Source organism: Gossypium hirsutum, chromosome A07 (assembly GCF_007990345.1).
Source record: "Gossypium hirsutum isolate 1008001.06 chromosome A07, Gossypium_hirsutum_v2.1, whole genome shotgun sequence".
NCBI classification, from domain to species: Eukaryota; Viridiplantae; Streptophyta; class Magnoliopsida; order Malvales; family Malvaceae; genus Gossypium; species Gossypium hirsutum.
The window spans coordinates 95957409-95978170 of record NC_053430.1 but is presented as its reverse complement, the minus strand read 5'-3'; the positions used below and the strand labels follow the sequence as shown (position 1 = coordinate 95978170).

Below are 20762 nucleotides of genomic sequence, written 5' to 3'. Positions count from 1 at the left end.
TGCCTCAATGTATGGTCTAGATTCTAAATTAGCCCTATTTTTTTAAAAAAATTTCCAATTAAGTTTTTAAAAATCATGAATCCTCTTAAATTGTTATTAATGTCTTTATTTTTTAACATATTTTAAAATATGATTAATCTTTTTTTAATATACTACATTTAATGTGGAAGCTGATGATAGGTTGAAGCTTAGGACCAATTTAGAACCTAGATCATTATTTAAGGACTTCAGATAAAATTAACCCTAATATAAAAGCAGTCGCGTCCAACAGCAAAGTAAAACGGCACCGTTGAACATGGATAAGAAAAGGGCCGCGAGGTTTTGGGTTTTGCACTTAGCTAACTGGTGAGGTCTGCTTTGCTCATCCTTTCTTCTCCATTTTTCAGTTTGAAGAATTGTGGAGCGTTTCAAATTCTTCAAATCCATCAAAATCCCAGCACAAATCCTCTCCAGAAAATCTGGGTAAGTCTTAATTTTTGCATGCCAAAAATTTCTGAACTTTCGAAGTAGAAAACAGAGAAAAGAAAAACTATATATTACTACTAACTCTTTCAAGTTTCACACTTTTATTTTTGGTACGTTGGAAAGTTGAATTTGCTTTAGACGTTCATTAAAAAAAGAAAAAGAAAGAGAATTACTGTATCTGGAAATGGGAAAGCAAATGATTTTCTTATAAGCATGCTGGATGATTTCTGTGGTTAATAAAGTTAAGCAATTAATTTACATGATGAACTTCCCACTGCTGATTACTTATTTCGTTTACTTATAGTTACAGGCTTCTATTCAAAAGAGAATAGTACCTCAGCTGGATTTTTGGGTATTTTGGAATTCCATGATTGATTATGATTATTAGAAAAGAGTCAACAGAATCATGAAATAGAAGCAATTTTTGGGAAACTGGTCCTTTGCTAAATGAGCTGTCCTATCTGCTAGGGAATTTGTACTTGTTGAGAAAATGTTATCCTTTCAGATCGGTATCTTTCCCAAATCCTTTTCGCCTCTTTGTGTAGTGAAAAACAATCATAATTCCTGCAACATGCTGCCTGTTTCTGATGTTACTCGTAGTACTCTAAGTCATTGGTGCAACGTCTGGCCCTCCTTCGTACACCATAGCCGTTTTTTAAAAACTTCCCCTTGCTTTGCTACTTCAAGAAAATCTGATTCCAACCCTAATCCTGATCCGGACTCGAACCCTAAATCTAAAGCTGAAACAGGAAACCGGGACCAAAAGTCTGTAGTTTCCCATAACAAAGATGAAAATCCAGATAAAAGCTTCCCAACAACCATTCCTAAGAAGCCAAGACGGGGTCGTAGAAGTGAAGCTGTAGCTGTTGAAGATTTTATACGCGACTCACTTGAACGAACTTTTGAATCAATCCGGCAGCAGAATCCAGAAGTTCTTGAAAATAAGGAAAGTGTGATGAAGGATAGACTTGAAAATCAGTTTGATTGTGACAGTAGCAGTGGTGAAGATGAGGATGAGGACAAGGACGAGAAGGATAATGAAGCCGGTAAAAGAGGAAAGAAGATGGTGGTGGAAGAGGATGATCCAGATTGGCCATTGGACGCAGATATTGGGTGGGGAATTAGGGCATCGGAGTACTTTGAGCAGCATGCTGTTAAGAATGTGGTGGGTGAAGATGGTTTTGAGATTGACTGGGAAGGAGAGACTGATGATAGCTGGGTAAAGGAGATTAACTGTCTGGAGTGGGAGAGCTTTGCTTTCCATCCCAGTCCGCTAATTGTTCTTGTATTTGAGAGATACAAAAGGTAACTCTTTTCCTCTCAACTGTATTGCGTTACCATGTTTCTCTTTCAAATGATTCCTGCTCCAATTTTTGGAAATTTTGTGGCAGATGACACAGCATATCAAAGATTTAATTACTGTTAATATATGCATTTTTTGCCTGTGGTCAACAAGCATGTGCAGGCGATTAAGTGCTCAAGATGCATTTTTGTACTTCCTTGTGATTCATGATGTTTAATGTTTTAATGATTAATAATGTTATGTTTTGGTATGATTGTGCCTATTATAGAGGCGAATGCCTTCCAAGTATCTCTTTCACAGATAATTTTTATTTTTTTATTTCTACCAGTTAATGAGGAAAAAACATCCATTTGATATTGTCTACAGGGCAACTCACAATTGGAAGACTTTGAAAGAGCTAGTGAAGGCGATCCAGGTATATTGGAACTCCAAGGACCGGTTACCTCCTCGGGTAAAAATCTTTGCTTTGTCTTTAATCTGAAAATACTATATCGATAAAATATAAACTAGTCTACACAAACTTAATTAACTCTGCATTTGGTTGCACATAAGGTTCAGTTCATGTACTCCATTAAGCCACTTGAGAAAGCATATTTCATTTCTACTTTGTTAGAGAAAGGTCAAAATATTTGTTTAGCTGTTTTGCATTATTTATCTGCCAATGATGATGCCTTGGAGTATTTCTGGAAACAGGCAGTCAAACTGGATATCAATATCGAGAGAGATCTGGCATATGCTCTTAAAGTCAGGGAATGCCCGCAGCTTTTATTTTTACGCGGAAACAGGATCATGTACAGAGAGAAAGGTTGGTTGTACAGTTTTTCTTTCAAGAGTATTATACAAAATATTTGTCTATCAAATTGCTCTGAACTCCTATATCTGATGCTACAATTTAATGAGGGTCTTGGCAGAGTTTCGCAAGGCTGATGAATTGGTCCAAATGATTGCTTATTTCTATTACAACGCAAAGAAGCCTTCATGGATTGATGAGGCATCCATATGTCGACCTTATTAGGTTTGTATGTGTTAAACGCTCCAAATCTACATTTAAGAACATGTTTATTCCTCAGACTTGTTCTTGATTATTTTGCTTCTGTTTTTCCTTAGGGATAATGATATTTGTAACCCTTCTGATCAGGGATTTTCCCCAATCATTGTCCTTTCTGAACGCAATGGGCACCGATGCTAAAATCAGAAGTTGACTTGGGGAAAAATGAACACAATGGGCACCGATGCTAAAATCAGAAGTTGACTTGGGGAAAAATGAACAAGTAATATATCATCTATCCTGAGACCAAATATAATTATTTTTGTTTAGCATTTTAGTCCCATCACCTTTTAGATGAGTAAATTTGTAAATAAAGTCCATAGATTATAAATCTTGCTCATTTTTGCTGAATTACAATGGTATCGGTATTCCTGCAACAGGCTTCTTTTGTTTCTTCCTTGATTTCTAAGTTTTTGATCCACTGCCTTGGGAGAGTGAATCTTTTTTCTGAAGGGATGCTTTGGGTTCATTTAAAAAAGTATGAAAAAGGCACCCACGAAATACCAATAAATTCTTTGTGATAGTTTATGTTATTTGTATTTGGATTTTGTGTTTCTGGTGTTTGCCCTTTTTTGAGTGGAATCGTTATAGCTTTGATTCCAATTTTAAAGAGACCAGATAAGAAGAGAAAATGGAGAGAAAAAGAAGAATATTTGGTATTTTTTCTTTCATGAGAAGATGAGAATACACTTGGTTCATATATAAACAGTGCATGTTTTAGCTCTTCTCTCAATTATAATAGCTTTTACCTTCAACTGCTTCCTTATACCATCTTGCTTTGTTGTTTCCTTCTTGCCTACTAGTTTCATGACACTCTTCTTGATTTCCACTAAAGCAAAAAGATGGTCTAGCAACCAATATGTTTACATACAGATAAAAAGAAAATCAGGAATTTCTCCATTTCAATTAGCCTCCCCTTCTACAAACTCTGAATCACAACTGATTAGGGACCCTGCCTCGGACAGAGTATCTGACTCCTGGGTGGTTCTGGACCGCCTAGAGCTTCCTTCACCACCCATGTCTTTCACCTTCTTTCGCCTACTTTTCTTTGGGTCTTTTGTGGTTGTCTCGGTTGTTTGGTTTGCATCCTTGGGTTTTCTAGTCGACTTGGAAGGCTTCTTCGATTGCTTTGTTGAAGAAGCATTTTCTTTAGTGGATGAAGTGCGCTTTGATGATTTAGGCAGGTCGGGCATGTCTCTTGTTGAAGAACTTTGAGCCCTCGAACCTTTTCGGCTCAACCTCTCTGGAATATAAAAAATGATTCAATCCTTAGTTTTGCCATAAAAAAAATTACCCTGAGAGAGTCATTTGACAGGATCTTCCACCATACCTTGTCCTGCTTGAGCTAAAGGTGTTGATTGAAGCCCTCCTGCTGGTGTTTTGAACTCATTCATCTGTATATATATATATTATAATAAAACAAAACGTTAGATATGTAACCCAATATTAGTCTTGTTTGCATGGTTTAATCATAGTAATAGTATAGTTGGTGGTTAAATTTAGTCATTTACCCAGCTGGGTGTAGAATTTACAGCTGATGGACCATCCCATCCTATATGAGCCACATGCTTTACGTCTGTTGGCATACTAATCTGCATTTCTGGCTCTTTGTCACTTTCTGCAAAATTAAAGTTTACCCCATTTTCCTGCCATTATTAGCCAACATTCTCTAAAACCAAACAAACCCAATGGCTGCTTTTGCATGCATGCATACATGTATGTCTTATAATGTCATAAAAAGGAGAAAGATGGAATTACATACCAAATAATTGAGTAATGTATCTAAAACCTTTTAGCAATCCTTTCATCTTATTGATTTAATGACATCTAAACTAAATCAGCATATGGAGTTGAAGTCAAGCTTCAAATCTGAATCTGAAAACTCAGACAAAAAAAAAAAAAAACCTTTTTTAGCAACAAAGATATAATAATATATGCCATCGAGAACTCTTTCATCTTTTTTTTTTTAAATAATCGGATCCGTCATATGTTTGGATATTAACATCGATATGATCCTTCAAATATACAAGAAAGAAATGAGTATAACCGTATATGATATAGAATATAAATTTTCTCTTAGCATTGAAACATTTCTTGTGCTAAAACATCTCACCTTGATAGAAAGAACAAAACTTTGTGTGATGTATACAAGCATTCATGCATGAGTTTGAAGCATGCAAAAGCATATGAAAAATGTTTCTTAAGAAACAACAAAGAAATTTAAAACCAAAAGGAAAAAAAAACAGTAATTTTGTTTCTCGAACCTTAAATAGAGGGAAATCAACACTACTAGTAAAAATATTGCATAAAAAAGTTGGACTGTTTTCTGATAATTGTGTTTTATTAGGAAGGAAAAGTTTTGTTTTAAGCAAAACTTGCGTTTGTTCAATGGAAGTGAAATCTAAAATAACCAAAACTTGTCCAAAATTTAGGGTTGAGAATGAGAAAGAGAGATATTTAGGAGGGTTTTTAACAAATTGTCTTATTTAGTAACATGTTGATTTTTTGGTTTTTTTTTTCTTTCCATTTTTTTATTTATATAAAAAAAAAGTTTGCATGCATTTCTATATATAAAAAGTAAGTAATGGATGAAAATCTTGCTGAAAAAAAAATTTAATTCTAACTTTTTTTTTTTGTTAAATGATTAAATTTGGAGTTGAGTTGGATTGGACTCTTAAATGTCGCTGTTAGTTTTTTTAGTGTTAGTTTATGTATAAATCAAATGGATTTTGGTTTAAATCATAAAATCGAAGCTATTGGAATTTGGTGTTAGAAAAATAAATAATAAAAAATAAAAAAAGAAAGGTAAAAATAATGTTAATACAATATAATAAATTTGAGATGTGTTAAAAACTTTAAAGCTTTAATGTGTACAAGATAATAAAAGAACTCTTGACAAATCACTGAGAATAGTCAAACAATTAACACAGAAGTCCTTTATATACATGTATATATACATATTATATGAATGTATAATTTCATGAGATACATTTTTATTGGGATTTATCTTTTAACATGACATCTTTTCAAAATATTGTGTTGCTTTACACTAGAATTTTATATAAAGTTATGTTTTTACATACAACTTTAAGTACAAAAATTACGTTATTACAACACAACCATTATCAATAATTATAATTTGCTAGACTTTTTAAGATAATAAAATATTGCAACTTATAAATATTATAAAGTAGGTTTTAAGAGTTTAAGAAGCTCCTGAAATTTTATCAAAAATCAATTAAGCCCCGTCACGAAAATTGCATTCAATTAGAAGTGGAAATATATCACACGTAATACTCATTTATATTTTTGTCCAAGTTTGTTCACTTTTAGCACTATTATGGCTATGTACTTATTTTGTTCATAACAAACATTTATAAGAAAAACCTTAACTCTTCTTGTTGAAGCAACATCACTTCTTATATTTATATAGGTAGAGTTCATTTAATGTCTCCGGCACTTTAATATACGATGAACTCTATTAAGAGTATTCAATCTTATCATCTATATGCAATGGTCTGCAGGGTGAAGCCAAAAAATTGCTTTAAGGGGCCAAAGATGAATCATACATTTTTGGAGAGCTAAAGTTTTAAAATTTTGAAAAGATTACAGGATAATTTTACATTTCTCCCCTATCTACGCCGCTGCACTAGTCTCTATTAAACTTGTTTTAACATTAGTTTTACTAATGCATCGCAAACACATAACGGTAGAATATTTATTACTTAATATATTGAAAATTTTCTTTTTCAAATTTTAATAAGCAGTTAATATATGTAAGTTTAAATTTCACCATTCGTTGATTTATGTTGAGTTTATAAATTTTATATAAAAAAAGATAAATACGCGCGTAATAATATTTATTATTTTTTAAATAATTTTTTTTAGTTAATTTTCAATTGAATTAATATTCAATTGATTCATGATACCTACTTAATGAGAAACTTAAATATAGTACGTATACTCGAAAATGAAAATTTATAAAAATGTATTAAAAAATATGCAAAATTTGTTAGTGAATACACAAGCACAACAGGGCAAGATGTAAAACACTAAATCAATTGATTAATACAAAGAACTCTAAATTAAGCATTACAAGAAAAAAATATTCCATTTATTTTTTAAATTATATATATACATACATACATATATATATGAAAGGTAAAAGTTCAAAAATATTGGAAGAAAAAAATGGACACAAAAATGTTTGAAGTACAAAAATTGATGTTTGATGACATTCCACCTATGATTTCTTAGCCTACACGCAAAAACAAAAAAACGAAAATATAAATATTCAGTGTATCCATCAAACTAACTGTTCTTTTGATAGAAATAAAGCCTCACCTTTTTCAGGTACTTGTCCTGAATCTTCAGTGCGTTTTGACATGCTTTCTTAGCATCCAAATTTCCAGTAATCTCACCCAATATCTACCAAAAACAAGACTTTTTATAGTCAGAAAAATTATGCAAACTCCCCGAGATTTACGTGCATAGGTACGATGGGAAGAGAGTGTACCGTCACAACATCATCGAGACCCTTAGCGTCCTTTAGAATCTGCCTATTCTTGGTCTCGAGGACGCTTGCAACAAGGAAAACCGAGAGCGCACAGTTTTTATCCGTGTGTCCATTCTGCAGATTTTTTCTTTGAAATTTACCGTACCGTTTTAGCTCCTTTGCATGCAATGTTTGTGTACTGTTGCTATCTAGAGCTGCATCGGGTTGCTCGTACAACAAGAAGATATTAGGGTTGTATTCCATTGCCCACATAACCTGGAACCGGTCTTTGTCTTAGTATATAACAACAGCTTTTCTTTTCTAGATGTTAAAATAGACCACATTTCGACTATAAACTAGAAGTATTTGAGTTCATTTGCACTCACCTCCCAAAGATACAGGGCATCGACAAAGGAGAATTCTCTCCGGAAAAGTACCATCAGCATGCGAAACGCAAACAAATACTCCCCACCATCTAGATCCTCTGTCACATGAAAAATCTTGAGACTTTAGTTGATGTTAAGTACAACAATAAATAGAACTAATTTAGAAAAATAATGGGGGCAAAGGAAGGCATACCAAGGTGTTGATGAAGCTTAGGGTCAACAGTTTTAATTACTTGTGAAAGTATACCAAGTTGGGATTGCACACCTATTGAACTTGTACTGCACCTAAAGTTTTCCCTCTGTTGAAAAGGGCAAAATCAGAGGTCCAACTATAAAACCATAAAACATTATATGGAAACCAAGCATCGAATGATGAGCTTATATGCAAAAGAGATTTAATGATTAGGGAATGTTACGAACTAATTCCAAGGATATGAAATACTAAGAGATGGTGTATCATCGAACCAATTATTCTATCAACGATGCTGCAAGAAATAAACATTTTACCAGTCTGCGCATTGCATGCTCAAAACACCAAAATGCATCGGCTTCATTTTCAAGAAGAATTACCATTGGAGAGCAAATGTCATTCATTCCTGCTCGTGAAAGAATAAAGCTAAAGATGTTGGAAACGAGAGAACCCTGGCTTGGTAATAAATAATGCAATTTAACAGCTACAACTAACCTTGAACATAACCAATATCATCATCTACCCATGAATATATAGCAAGAATATCCCAAAGTTTTGCTTGATTAGCTTCATCCTCGTAGAACACAAGTGCTCGATCGGTTCGAAAAACATCCAAACCTACAGACCAAATACGTCAATTACATAAAGGACCATTGAAATTTAAACATAGCCACAATCATAATTTCAGATAGATGCATAGACGATCAAAAGCTACAAAGGAATCTCAGATTTTTCTTGCTATTAAACCAGCTTACAACATAGGATATCCATAAGGTTTTATGGTAGAAATTTATGTTACAATGCTTGAAGATGGTATTCCGAAGAGGAGAACTTACAACCAAGTAAGAAACATGTGTAGTTAAAGCCTTAAAGGACAGCTACTGAACTTATTGATCTCAGAAAAGGACTAAATATGTTGAGCACTACCTCGAGAATCAACAAAAAGTATATGGAATATCCAATCTGTTAAGCATGAAATCATACACCGTACATACCAATTTGATGCAGGAAAAGCATCCAGTGTGCCACTTTCTTGTTGTCTGAAACAGCACTTGTCACATGACAATCTTCACCTTCTATCGGTTGGCCATCGTCAGTAATAATTGGTCTAGTAATGTACTTTCCACTACCAATGACCGGCACCATATTCTGGCATTCAGTCTTCCACATAGCATACCTTTCCCTGGGATGGTTAGCTCGAAAAGTTGAGTCACAATGATCAACCAAACGTAGGAAAAGTATATCATTGATGATAAGAGGAGGAAAAAAAGAAGCTAAGCATTGTGAACGAAGAAAACTGAATGGTTCACAAAAGTTCCAGAGCAATTAAACTAAATGTGAAAAAAGGAAAGGACACATGAAATGAATATACTTTATACTTGATGAGATGCTAAAATCGATTTCCAATCATCAAAGGTACTGTTAAGTTGTTACCTCCTTTGCTCTCTGAGCTGATTCCGATCATCAAAGGTACTGTTAGGATCAAAGCAACCTAAAAGGAACTCCCAGACAAACCCTTTGATCGAAGGGTGAATACCCTACCGTAACAAATCAAGTAAAGCTAATAAAAATAAACTCCCAATATCTGATACGAGTTGTTTAACTTTCAACATAAATAAAATAGATAAACGTTAAACAATTATATGCAAACCACACCAGTATAAAAAAACACAAATAGTTATTGGCTATTACATGGTTGTTACATATGGTTAACCATTCCAAAATGACAGAGCAGACACCAAGTTAAATAACAATCAAGAAATGAGACAAAAAATGCGTTTCCGTAAACACATGAATATGCATTCATGTGGAAATATGTAAGTCATAGGATTAGGAAAGAGAGGGGAGATTAATAAAGATTGCACTTCTGTTCCCTTATAGTTAGCAGTTTGAGCTGACTATGAGTTTAGAAATCATGATCTTTAACATTACATTCTTTTATCATCGGACACAACTAAATTTGGTTGAGACATATGGCATAATATATGACAGTAAGAGTAATTTAGTTCCTTCTCCATAACCAACCGAGGTTTTCCAACTGAAAGGAATATAATACCGAAGGCAATCTTGCAATGAACAAATTTCATTAAAAACTTTAATTTTATGAATTATGATTCTTAGAAGTCTCACCTAATCAAATGATCATACCACCCAAAATCTTAAATACTACAACATACTCCTTATTCAATGTCCAACAGTTTGTATCAGTTCTTTTTGTTCAAATTGCACATACAAATACATATGTGTGTTCGAAGCAACATAACTATAAATAGAACTCGAAAGAAGGCATACTCCTCGTTGGATCCGTCTAAGAACTTTTTCTATATCAAGATGACCATCTTCAGAGAATGCAGCATGCCATCTTCTTGCACTAAGAGTTTTCCCAACCTGAGAATAAAGGTGTAGTTAAAAAGCAAGGCATACAAAACATAAACAGGAATGAAAATTAAGGGAAGTGAAGAGTAAAAGATGGTAACCCTAGGCCTAAAACGGGTCTTTGGAATATCAGCTAAGCAATCGGGTCTTATGGGATAAAAGGCCTCCAATTCCTCTGTCCCGGCATTTCCACCAAATAACTCTGCTATTGCCGCCAATACAACCATCTAAACAAGTCGCTCTAATCATTTACTGCCCATTAAACACAATCAAATCAAAGAAACTGTGAATATACAAAACATTAAATCATTGCCGCTGACAAAAATAATGCAAATGTCATATCAGTTTCATTGATTCATTCCCTAAACCCAGGGGAGCGGGGAATTCATGATTTAGACCTTCAAATATTGCTCAATTTCAAAACAACCCATCACCCATTTTGGACCATATACTTTCTCTAACCCCCAATATCATGAAAGACCCAAACCCAAAAATAAAGGAAAATACAAAAAAAAAACAAACACAAAATAGAATAAAATTTCTGAATTAATGAGAATCCTGAAGATTGAATCTTTACATGTTATCATTATTAGCTTATAAAGCTTACATTGCAGAGTGGAGAAATCAAATAGAAAAAGGCCAACTTAATTGCAAGCAAGTGGCAAGGGGTTGAAAATGCTACGAAATTTCCTTCATCGAAACTGCTTTCTTTTTCCCCTCATAGGAGACAAGACAGATAATGGAACAAGACAACGAAGAATTTGGAAGATAAATTAGTCGCAATAAGATAAGAAAATCAAAGGTTCTTTTTTTAAGCTGTAAATTATAGTTGTCAATGGACAGATTTGCGAATTCCTTTTCCCAATGTCCTAAATCCGACAAAGCGGGAAATTTCTCATTTTCTTTGACAGCGGCCTATTTAGAGAATGGACAGGTTTCATAGCGATTTTCTTTTCTTTTCATTTTTCTCTCACAAAGCAATTTTTTTTTTAAATCCAATAAAATCACATGAAAATGTTTACTTTTGTTTTTGGGTAACTGTTCATAAGTAGGCTTCCCTGTCTCGTCCGAAGACCCTGAGAGAGTTTTAGGTAAAAAAATTAAACTTGTTTAAAATATGATTTAGGCTTAAGCTTGAACATTAAAGATTTAAGTTCAGTCTAACTCAGTTCGTTTTGAAGTTTATATATGTTATTTTTATATATTATGTAAGTTAAAACACATTAAAAAAATAAATTTATATTAAATATATAATATTACTCTAATATAAATATTAAAATAAATTTAAAAGATATAGTATAAAAACTTTTAATAAATAAATAAAAATATAAATTTTATTAAATATTAAAATAATATAATATAAATTTTTTTAAAAAATAATATGGGTGAACCTAAAATAAACTTGAATTAATTTTTTGTAAATATGGATAGGGTTAGACAATTTTAAGCTCATATTTCGAATCAGATCGGCTTTAAACAAACATAAAATATATTAATATCATGCTAAAAATTAATTATCCACCGAATTTAAGTATTGTATTTTATGTTAACTATTTAAAAAATATATAAAAAATTAAATTAAATCATATTTTATGAATAATTATATTAAATTATTTAGATATCACTTATTATTATGTTAAAATTTTAAAAATATTTTATATATTATTAATTTTATAAATAATTTATATTAATTACTTGAAATATATAAGTTATATTTTATGTATCATTATATTAAATTATTTAAATATCATATAAATTAACTAATTTATTTTATTTTCCATAATCATGTCTGAGAAAAACATTTAACTTCCAACAACAATTGCTTACAACAATATCAAACACTTAAATTAATAAAAACACACAAAATGCGAAGAACCAGGCCTTAATTTAGTACTAGATTAAGGCCTGGTTCTTCGCACTTTTTGTGTTTTTGTTAATTTAAGACACTACACCGTTACCAGGATAGAAATAATAATAATAAAAAGAACATAGGTCTTCGACATTCTTCCTCCCAAATAATCTTTTACATTATGCTGAAACTCCTGTGGAATCCCAGAAGAGCATATTAAAGAAAAAACAGCAGTGAAAGGAAAGGAAAGAGCCCATCGGGGGGACCCATACTAGCAATGTAGTTGATTCCCAGGGTGGCTGATGGTTTAGTTAAGGGCAGGGCAGGGAAGGGATCATCGATTATCCTCCTCCCTTTTTGAATGAAGCAATTGGCTTTCCCTAGCAGCACAATTTTCATTGCGTCAAACTTCAGTTTTCAGTCAGCGCAGCATAAATTTGCAAAAGGGCGAGCATATAGCATGCTGGTAGACATATACATGTAAAATGCTATTTGGCTGATAATCTGATCAGCTGTATCTCCATGTAGCCACTCTTCATTCATCTCAAATATGTTTGACAAAGGGTCCTACGAAACTTGCTTCGGGGATTTTAGAATGGAGCTTCAAGGGACTCATCCCATACATCAGCACTTCCATTTGAGGCATCTTCAACATCTTCTTCCATTGAAAGCCTGATATACTCCCTATGTGCAAAGCGATCCCACTCTGTCAAAGTTGGATCCTCTCGTTCCTGCTCACACACACAAAAAGGGCCATTTTCATCCCGGAGAACTGAACTAGCACTGATTCAGCACCCAATATCTAAATTGTGCAATGACTAACCTGCCGAATGAGGAATGGATCACGGGTTTCGAATGCCATAAACTTATTAAGATTAAAAAGGATGTTAAAAACATTTCCTGAAAGTTTGCTCCCTTTCAAGTCCTGTAATGTGATACAGTCTTCTCTCTGCAAAATATCAGCAAGTTAAATCATTCAACAAGCAAGTAAAACGAAATTATAGTTATTAGAAAGAAAGTAGTGTCAACCTCGGGTGCAACCATGTCAATTATTTGACACAATATGTCCTCAAAGAGCACAGGTTCTAGGGCCAAGCATTCCATTCGGTGCAGCTGCTCCTCATAGAAAAATTGCATTTCATTTGGAGTGAGCACACCGTTTCCATCCAAATCTATGCACTTGAACCTATAAAGATAACTAATTAGATGTGGAAAGCTAGGATAGTGACTCAGAGAAAAAGCAATCGATGATATAAGGCAGAAAAGAAAGGATTGTATCATACGAGGTATTGCACCATTTATGCCAGACAAACTGCATGACAATAATGCTACTATTCTTTTAAATATACCACAACATATTGTGTATTATACACCATTCTTTCCATACACCACCATGCTTAAGATATCTTAAAGCACCGAAAGAATTTTCAGTTGCACTATGCACATTGTTATCTTAAATCAAAGTTCAAAAGTTTTCCAGCTTCACATGCATTTTCAAAAGAATAAGGTAATTTGATATGATGAAGAAAAGGACAATTTGCAAGCGAACTGGAAAAATAACTTAAAACCTCCTAGTGTCGACCTAAGAATAGGGGAAGGGATTAACAAGGAGTCCCTTGACTAGCAAATGTATGGACGGCAAGAATCCAACTCACTTCAAATAAGCAAGGCTCTGTGGTGTAATTATTTTGGAAAATGAAAGGTAAAAACAAAAAAAACATACCAATATTCAAGACTAGGTTCAGATGATTTGTCCTCCTCTGAGAGCATGAAGTAAACAAAGTCTTCATAACCCATCTTCCCTTCTACATCACCAGCAAACTTCCGAGGAGCCTGAGATGGAATTGATCCATTTATAGCCAGAGCACAACATATATAGTAAATAGTTTATTGTACTTGAAAATAGAATTTAATTGATTCAGAAGTTTAGAGAACCAAGAACCAGGGCAAACCAACTTGTGAAAAAATTCTATCAACGATTCTGTAGGTAAGGGCATGATTGCCATATCTGATGAGGTTTTCTCTGTCGATGAAGAAATCATGGTCTGTGTCCAACTCCCAGAACTTACAGTATATAACATAGAAGTGCTCATAGGAGAAGTACCTAAAAGACGAAGAAAAAGGAAGTTGTATAATTTACAGCATCAGTAATTCGCATGACACAACAATTTAATAAAACCAAGCTATCCACAATGTTCAATTGTTTATTGACCATTCAGGAGAGAAAAGGGCAAGATTTCCCATGCTTTTACCAACCAACTAAAGTAGAGAGAGATATTGTAGTCTCAGTTTACATAATTACTGTTTGGTGTGTAAGGATTTGTATGTTGCTGCTTTCAATAATATAAAATTCACCCGGATTCTAACCTAAGGACTTTATTAATGTCATCTTCCTCGTCTGCTTGTTGCATGGCAGAAATCAGTTCTCCACGTTTGAGCTCCCTGCGGGTAAGACGGCCATTTCCCGATCTATTCATGTGATAAAAGATTCTGTATATGACAGTTTCAGCTGAAACATTAACATAGAAATTTATAGTCCAGTATCAGTTGAACAGAATTAAATGTCCAGTTATTGGGGAAACAAAAATATACATAAATGAACGAAATGATCCTTGGTATCAACTCTTCCTGAAGCATTTTTCAGCTTGATGATGCAAAGAGAATGATCCCCTTGCCAACCTCTTTTTCTCCCTTAATTTTAAATTAGTTTGCAACAATTCCTGAAGCAGATATGTTGTCTTAAGAATCAAGCAGAACAATGCCCATCTTTAAAATCTTTTTTTTTTTTAGCCCTTAATTACACAATTGTACAAAAAACGCATAGAATCCCTGGATTATGGTTCTTTACTTTTATCATGAAGTTCAAGAGTTAATTTTTGCTGAGATTTCCACAGGAAATTATAGAATTGAACGAATTCAGTCTGCCAGCCAAAATTCAGGATGTATTTATTCAGTAGCGGATCTTGGGACTAAGTTTTGAAGGGGCCTAGTAAAATTTTCAAAAATTTTAGGAGTTTAATGAATTTTTTTATTAAAAATTGGGGGTCAAATTAAATTTTTTGAGAGATTAATGAGAATTTCCAAAATTTTACGAGAGCTTCATTAAAACCTTCAAAAAAATAAAAAATAAAATGAGTTTTCAAGAAATTTTGGGGGCTTAATTAAAATTTTCTAAAAACTTCAAGGGAGAAATGAAATTTCCCAGAGTTTTCGCCCGGGGGGGGGGGGCCTTCACCCCTCTACGATCTGCCTCTGTATTTATTTGCTTCTGAGAGAGGGCATGTCAACCCCACAAGGGCAACGCCTAGAATTAGATTTCAACTATATTAGCAATTTCAGTCTGAAGCATTCAGAAAGCTTCCAAATTTTAATTGTAATTTCTTCTAAGGGGGGGGGGGGACACTAAAGTAAGATGGTTCAAGGAGCCTATAAGAACATTAGTTGTGTTGTTGTGTATTATGCATACAATTTTTGATAAATTAACAGCCTATGATGCTCTCCAGTCAACATCACCATCCTTGAGGTCGAATCAATCAATGGGATAAACTGCATTCAAACTAGCTAGTATAGATTGCATGTTCAAAAATAATGTAGCTTTGCACAAATAATTTCAAAAAAGAAAAGAGATGGGAAAAGGAAATACATTCACAACTTAATAGGCATTATTAAAATAACTCACAACTAATGAAATGCATACCGTATCTATCTTGAAATTCAGGTGTGTTTTGCAAGAATTTCAATCCTGGATGGGTTGCCAAAAGCTCTCGAAGAATGGGTCTGAAGTCAACCTGCATCCCAAATCCCAAATGATAGTATAAGTATAAAATACATGAAAGTTTAGACTTTTGAAATTACTTAACAGAAGAAAGTGTGTTAATCAAGACAATTTTTTCAAAGCAAACAAAAACAGAAAACCTAATAGAGGTTAGTGCAAAACAAACCTGAGTGAGGTGCCTGTTGCCTGGCCGCTTAAGAATTTCAAATATTTGAGTGGCTACATCCATTGTCAGCATATTGCCATCCACCCAATACGTAATGAAAGCATCTCTGAAGTGAAATGTTATACTTAATAATGTATGATAGAAGCAATTATAGGATGAAAAGGCAGTCAATGCCATCTACCCAGTACTTTTCACAAGACATTGTTTAAGCAGTCAGAGTTATTTTTCACATAAAACATCTATTCATCTATTAAGATGCATAGAGTGCATACCTGGTCACTATTCCCACGCAGTCTACATCTATCTTTCTAAAAAGCGCGGAAGATAGAAAAGATGGTAGCTTGCAAACTTCCTTTGTCACTGTTTTAAACTCTGCATGGCAAGGGAAAAAACATTAACTTCATTCAATTTTGAAGGGACTTTTTTAAACCTTAATAACTGAAGCTAATGTGCAAAGGAGAAAAAACAACTTCAATTATAAAATGAACACACAAACGTCAAATATATATCTCACCATCTATTAGCAATCCATTTAGAGGATTATTGAAAAGGTGATTAATTTTAGAAAGAGATTGTTCTTTCAATTCCTTTGTAGGAGGACGACCATTTTGAAAATAAAACTGCAACCAATTATCAGAACAAACTTTATAATTAAATTTTAGTAAATTTAGATAGCAAAACCAAAAAACACAAATCTAAAATAGCTTCAAATATAAAAATATCCCAAAGAGAACTTCCAAGAGCAAACAAACCTGTGGAATGACTTCTTGCATTGGATCACTAAATAATTTCAATGGAGAGCCAAGAGCTGAAGGGCTGGATTTCTGCTTTGATGAGCGAGGAGAACCCGATGAGCTTCTTGGAGAAAGTGGAGGTGCATTGACACTGGAAAACATGGAAGGCAATGAGTTGCTCCCAACAGCATTTACATTAGAAAAGTTTGCACAGGCATTGATTGCAGTCCCTGCCTTTGCATCATTGATCAAAGATTTCACCTGTGCTCAAGAAATGAAAGCTCATTGCATGAAAAAAATATCCAAATATTGATAGATACAAATTGTTAGCAATAGAAAATTGCAAACAGGAAAATGGCCTAAAACTTGTCTTGGTCCCCTCTTCAATCAGATTCAGTCAAGAAGGAAAGTAAAAATTAATCCTATCATAGGCATTTGATAAAAAATAAATGAATAATGGAAATAACGAAATCTTACAAATTTCTATCATAAATTTATAGGTAATAAATGCAGTATTACCAACCCCCTCTCCCCCCTTTCCTCCAAAATGAAAGGAGAGAAGAACTGAAGTACAAGTTAAATTAACGCATCAAACTCTAAACATAATTAGCACTGAATATAAAGATTACAACCACAAAATGCATCCAACTTATGCAAAGAATGCAGACATACTTGTGTATATAGAATACCATGTCAATAGGCTTGAATTTCATAACCTTTACTGAGAACTGACGACATTAACATGATCCAAATCAAGTATTTGCATTTACTATAAAACTACCAACTAAATTACTCTATGACTACAAGTCAAAATGCCAGAGGTGCTTGTTCTAGGTTGCAACTAAGTTTGTACCCACTTACTACCCTTGAAATAACCAGTTATTGTACTCATCTACTCCTCATAACTTAAGTTTTTTTTTTCATATGGGTATTATCTGGAACCGGTGTTCATGACCATCCATTCATGGAAACCACACTGGTCATAACACATAAGGTTTACATCACCAGTCAGCTTCAAAGACGACACCATAATTCATATTACTAATTCGTGAGAACTTCAATTAAAACAAAATAACTTTCAGATTACAATAGTCAACAATATTAGACGGTAAAAATAGGCAGCCAACTAATCTAAATACAAATTATTAAAAGAAATTAGAAAGAAACAGTAACATTAGTTTAACTAAAAAAAAGTACCAGATTGCCAGTTTCCGGAAGTGAAAGCCATTGAGAGAACAAGTCATCGACAAGTAGAGGAGTGGTTTTTAGTGCAAATGGGGACACTTCAGGAAGCTGCAAAAGCTCAGGGTTCAAACAAGTAACGTCTTCCACTGTATCGATTTCCATTTTTAAAGATAACGACATCTCGCCTACCTTATCAACCACGCTAAACAATTCCACCACTCCAAACCCCCTAACTTTTTCAGTTCTTCAAATACAAAAGTCAACAGAAACCAACGCCACTTCGCTTCCAAGAATTTTCCAACTTTAAAATTTAAAAAAATTCGTTCCCCAAATAATTACAACACTTCACTCCAATTGCTACGGAAAAAAGACTTCACAATCTCTTTTTTTCCCCCTCGAACCGGAAGCAGAAAGCCACCGCTTAAATCATTCCGTTCACCGAAACCCTAACTGTCATCAAGTTATGAATAAACCGAAACACCAAATTCTTCGAAACTTCTGGAAAGAAAATTTTAACCCGGTTTTCCCTAGTAACAAACTTAGAAATCACTTTCCTCCCAACACTTACTGTTCGATAAAGAAACACACGACTAATATATATGTATAACGCTAAAGGGGACGATGAGTTTTGGCGGGAATTATTTTAAAAAATGATATTGATGAAGAAGAAACAAAAGAATATTACTATTATCGGAATTTTCTTACAGAGAGTGGCGATGGTGGAAAAAAAAAAGAAAGAAGAAACCGCTGTGTGCGGCGGAGGAGGAGAAATGGTAGAAAGAAAGCAGCGAAGCGCGTGGAGCGTTTCAGTGTTGTTTTTGTAGGTGAAACAATGAAAATAGTTTATTTATACGGTCTACTTGGTTTGACCAAAGGTCATCTCAACTGTAATCCTTATCCGTTTTTTGTTTGGCTATCCAAATTATTTATTAGTTTCCAAATTACTCTTAGCCGTTCGATTTCCTTTTCTCTGTGTATCAACGGCGTTCGTGTCTTAGGCTCTCAATTGTTTGTTTTGGATTACGCGTGGTTGTAAATAGAATTTTATTTTATTTGTTGTTTGGGAAGTTTGAAATGTTTAGGTGTAAGTAGGGATGGAGCCGAGAGAGTTAAAATTTTTTAAATTAGTTGAGTATCTTATTTTAATAATTAAATTCAATTTAAAATTTTTTAATTAAATCGAATTAAATTAAAAAATTTTGAGTTAAATGACTTGAGGTAACGAATCCTATTATTTATATTTAATATCGCATTTATATTGATCGATTATTTAACTAATAGACGAAATAAAAGATTATTTAACTACATGGAAAATATAATTATTTTACTTTTTAACCTAATGAATAAACATTTACCAAAACAACGTAGTTTTACTTTTTAACTTAATGGTTTTAACTTTTAATTTTAGAAAAGGTAAACATTTATCAAAATGATATAGTTTATTTTTTTATTTAGATTTTCGGATAACTAGAATCGTGTAATTCATATTCGAGTTAAACTAAAAATTTTAATTTTTTATTTGAATTGATTTGAATAACTAGAACTATTTAATATAAAATTTAAATTTTTTATCAAATTTTTTGAATTAAATCAGATTTTGTTTACCTCTAGTTATAACGCGAACTAAACTTGAGCATGAATGTTAATATTTGATTTAATTTTGAAAAAAGAAAATTATTTTATTTAGTAGTTTGGAATATAATGGAGAATTTTAACATTTAATTTAAGATTTTCAAAATTTATAAGAATTTAAAAAACAAATGATTAGGCATAGATCTATCAATGAGCTAGATCGAAGGTTCACCCGAAAAGTGAGAGGATTTGAGTAAAAATATAGGTACAAAAAATGAGTTTGGGCAAAAAAATAAAGCCCATTTAGGAAATGGGTCGAACCTCAGGTAAGGCTTTTTTGGCCTGAGCTCGGCCTGGCCAGAATTTGTAAAAATAAAAATTTGTTATTATTTTCTTATTTTTACTGTTTTGTTGCTATTTTCTTGTTTTTTCACTATTTTACTATCATTTCACTATTATATTGATATTATTTTATTGTTATTGTTTGGATATTGTATAACTCTTGTTTTATTATTAATTTTGTTATAATTTTAGAGACATTTTCTTGTTAAGTTGCACTATTACTTAAGTATACATATATATTTTTAATTTATTTTTCTAATATTTTTGATGTATTATATATTTTTAAATAATTATATAAAAAAGTATATAGGCTGGTCAAACTTAAGTTTTAGTATTTTTATCTGAAACGGGATTGGTCAAAATTTAAGACCCATGTTTCGAGTCGGACCAAGCCCGAGTCTAATAAACAGACTTAAGATTTTAGTTAGACTCGGATCGAATCCAACCCATGGACTTAAAGCATGAAATTTAAGTTTATTTAGATAAATGAAATTAATAAAATATTTTTATTTTAAATTAACGAGAATTTAAATATAAATTGATTTAGTTTGAAGGGTTTCTTTCATTGCCATATTGGTTGAGTATGAAATTTAGTGGTTCTTTATTCTGTATGGATCAACTTAATCTATTAACTTGATTTTTAATTTAAATTAAAATTTATTTTTAAAAATGAAACTCAATATTTTAACAATAAAAAGTTTGACATATTTAAAGGTTAAGCTACTCATTTAAATCGAAAGAGCACTTAATATTTAGGAAAAATTTGGAAAAAAAATATTATCCTAAGAAAATAAATTTAGCTAAAAAAATAAAGTTAACTTAAAATATCGATTAAACTCAAACTTTAATATTCACAACAAATCATGTTGAACTTAT

The 20762-nt window shown here is 32.8% G+C and overlaps 4 protein-coding genes across 10 annotated transcripts; 1 reads left to right on the top strand and 3 right to left on the bottom strand.

Moving 5' to 3' along the window:
• The first annotated feature begins 282 nt into the window (after window positions 1-282).
• LOC107955527 (thioredoxin-like fold domain-containing protein MRL7, chloroplastic) lies at window positions 283-3167 on the top strand. Of its 4 annotated transcripts, none has more exons than XM_016891319.2 (6): window positions 283-462; window positions 770-1770; window positions 2135-2219; window positions 2462-2573; window positions 2680-2783; window positions 2907-3167. In XM_016891319.2, exons 2-5 carry the CDS (start codon window positions 956-958, stop codon window positions 2781-2783), a joined length of 1116 nt encoding a protein of 371 aa, XP_016746808.1. In that variant the 5' UTR covers window positions 283-462; window positions 770-955; the 3' UTR covers window positions 2907-3167. The 4 variants fall into 4 exon arrangements, with proteins under 4 accessions (XP_016746808.1, XP_016746807.1, XP_016746809.1 ...); XM_016891318.2 differs by having other exon boundaries at window positions 305-462; window positions 2876-3167; XM_016891320.2 differs by having other exon boundaries at window positions 308-462; window positions 776-1770; window positions 2876-3167.
• A 292-nt stretch (window positions 3168-3459) lies between these two features.
• LOC107955528 (CRIB domain-containing protein RIC7) lies at window positions 3460-4701 on the bottom strand. The gene is made up of 4 exons (XM_041116795.1): window positions 4579-4701; window positions 4328-4434; window positions 4147-4210; window positions 3460-4059 (listed from the first exon to the last, which is right to left on the bottom strand). Exons 1-4 carry the CDS (start codon window positions 4622-4624, stop codon window positions 3719-3721), a joined length of 558 nt encoding a protein of 185 aa, XP_040972729.1. The 5' UTR covers window positions 4625-4701; the 3' UTR covers window positions 3460-3718.
• Window positions 4702-6859: 2158 nt separating this feature from the next.
• LOC107955526 (TBC1 domain family member 15) lies at window positions 6860-11273 on the bottom strand. Of its 3 annotated transcripts, none has more exons than XM_016891315.2 (12): window positions 10871-11273; window positions 10365-10515; window positions 10180-10275; window positions 9322-9425; window positions 8883-9070; window positions 8383-8505; window positions 8205-8293; window positions 7891-7996; window positions 7698-7795; window positions 7333-7587; window positions 7161-7244; window positions 6860-7074 (listed from the first exon to the last, which is right to left on the bottom strand). In XM_016891315.2, the coding sequence occupies exons 2-12, from the start codon at window positions 10488-10490 to the stop codon at window positions 7060-7062; spliced, it is 1284 nt and encodes a 427-aa protein (XP_016746804.1). In that variant the 5' UTR covers window positions 10491-10515; window positions 10871-11273; the 3' UTR covers window positions 6860-7059. The 3 variants fall into 3 exon arrangements, with proteins under 3 accessions (XP_016746804.1, XP_016746805.1, XP_016746806.1); XM_016891316.2 differs by having other exon boundaries at window positions 10841-11225; XM_016891317.2 differs by lacking the exon at window positions 10871-11273 and adding an exon at window positions 10662-10834.
• A 965-nt stretch (window positions 11274-12238) lies between these two features.
• Window positions 12239-18800, bottom strand: LOC107955525 (serine/threonine protein phosphatase 2A regulatory subunit B''alpha). 2 transcript variants are annotated; one of them, XM_016891313.2, is made up of 12 exons: window positions 17985-18800; window positions 16806-17048; window positions 16568-16673; window positions 16326-16425; window positions 16054-16159; window positions 15810-15900; window positions 14480-14621; window positions 14069-14216; window positions 13836-13945; window positions 13142-13298; window positions 12936-13061; window positions 12239-12843 (listed from the first exon to the last, which is right to left on the bottom strand). In XM_016891313.2, exons 1-12 carry the CDS (start codon window positions 18150-18152, stop codon window positions 12703-12705), a joined length of 1638 nt encoding a protein of 545 aa, XP_016746802.1. In that variant the 5' UTR covers window positions 18153-18800; the 3' UTR covers window positions 12239-12702. The 2 variants fall into 2 exon arrangements, with proteins under 2 accessions (XP_016746802.1, XP_016746803.1); XM_016891314.2 differs by lacking the exons at window positions 16568-16673; window positions 17985-18800 and having other exon boundaries at window positions 16806-17020.
• Window positions 18801-20762: the final 1962 nt, after the last annotated feature.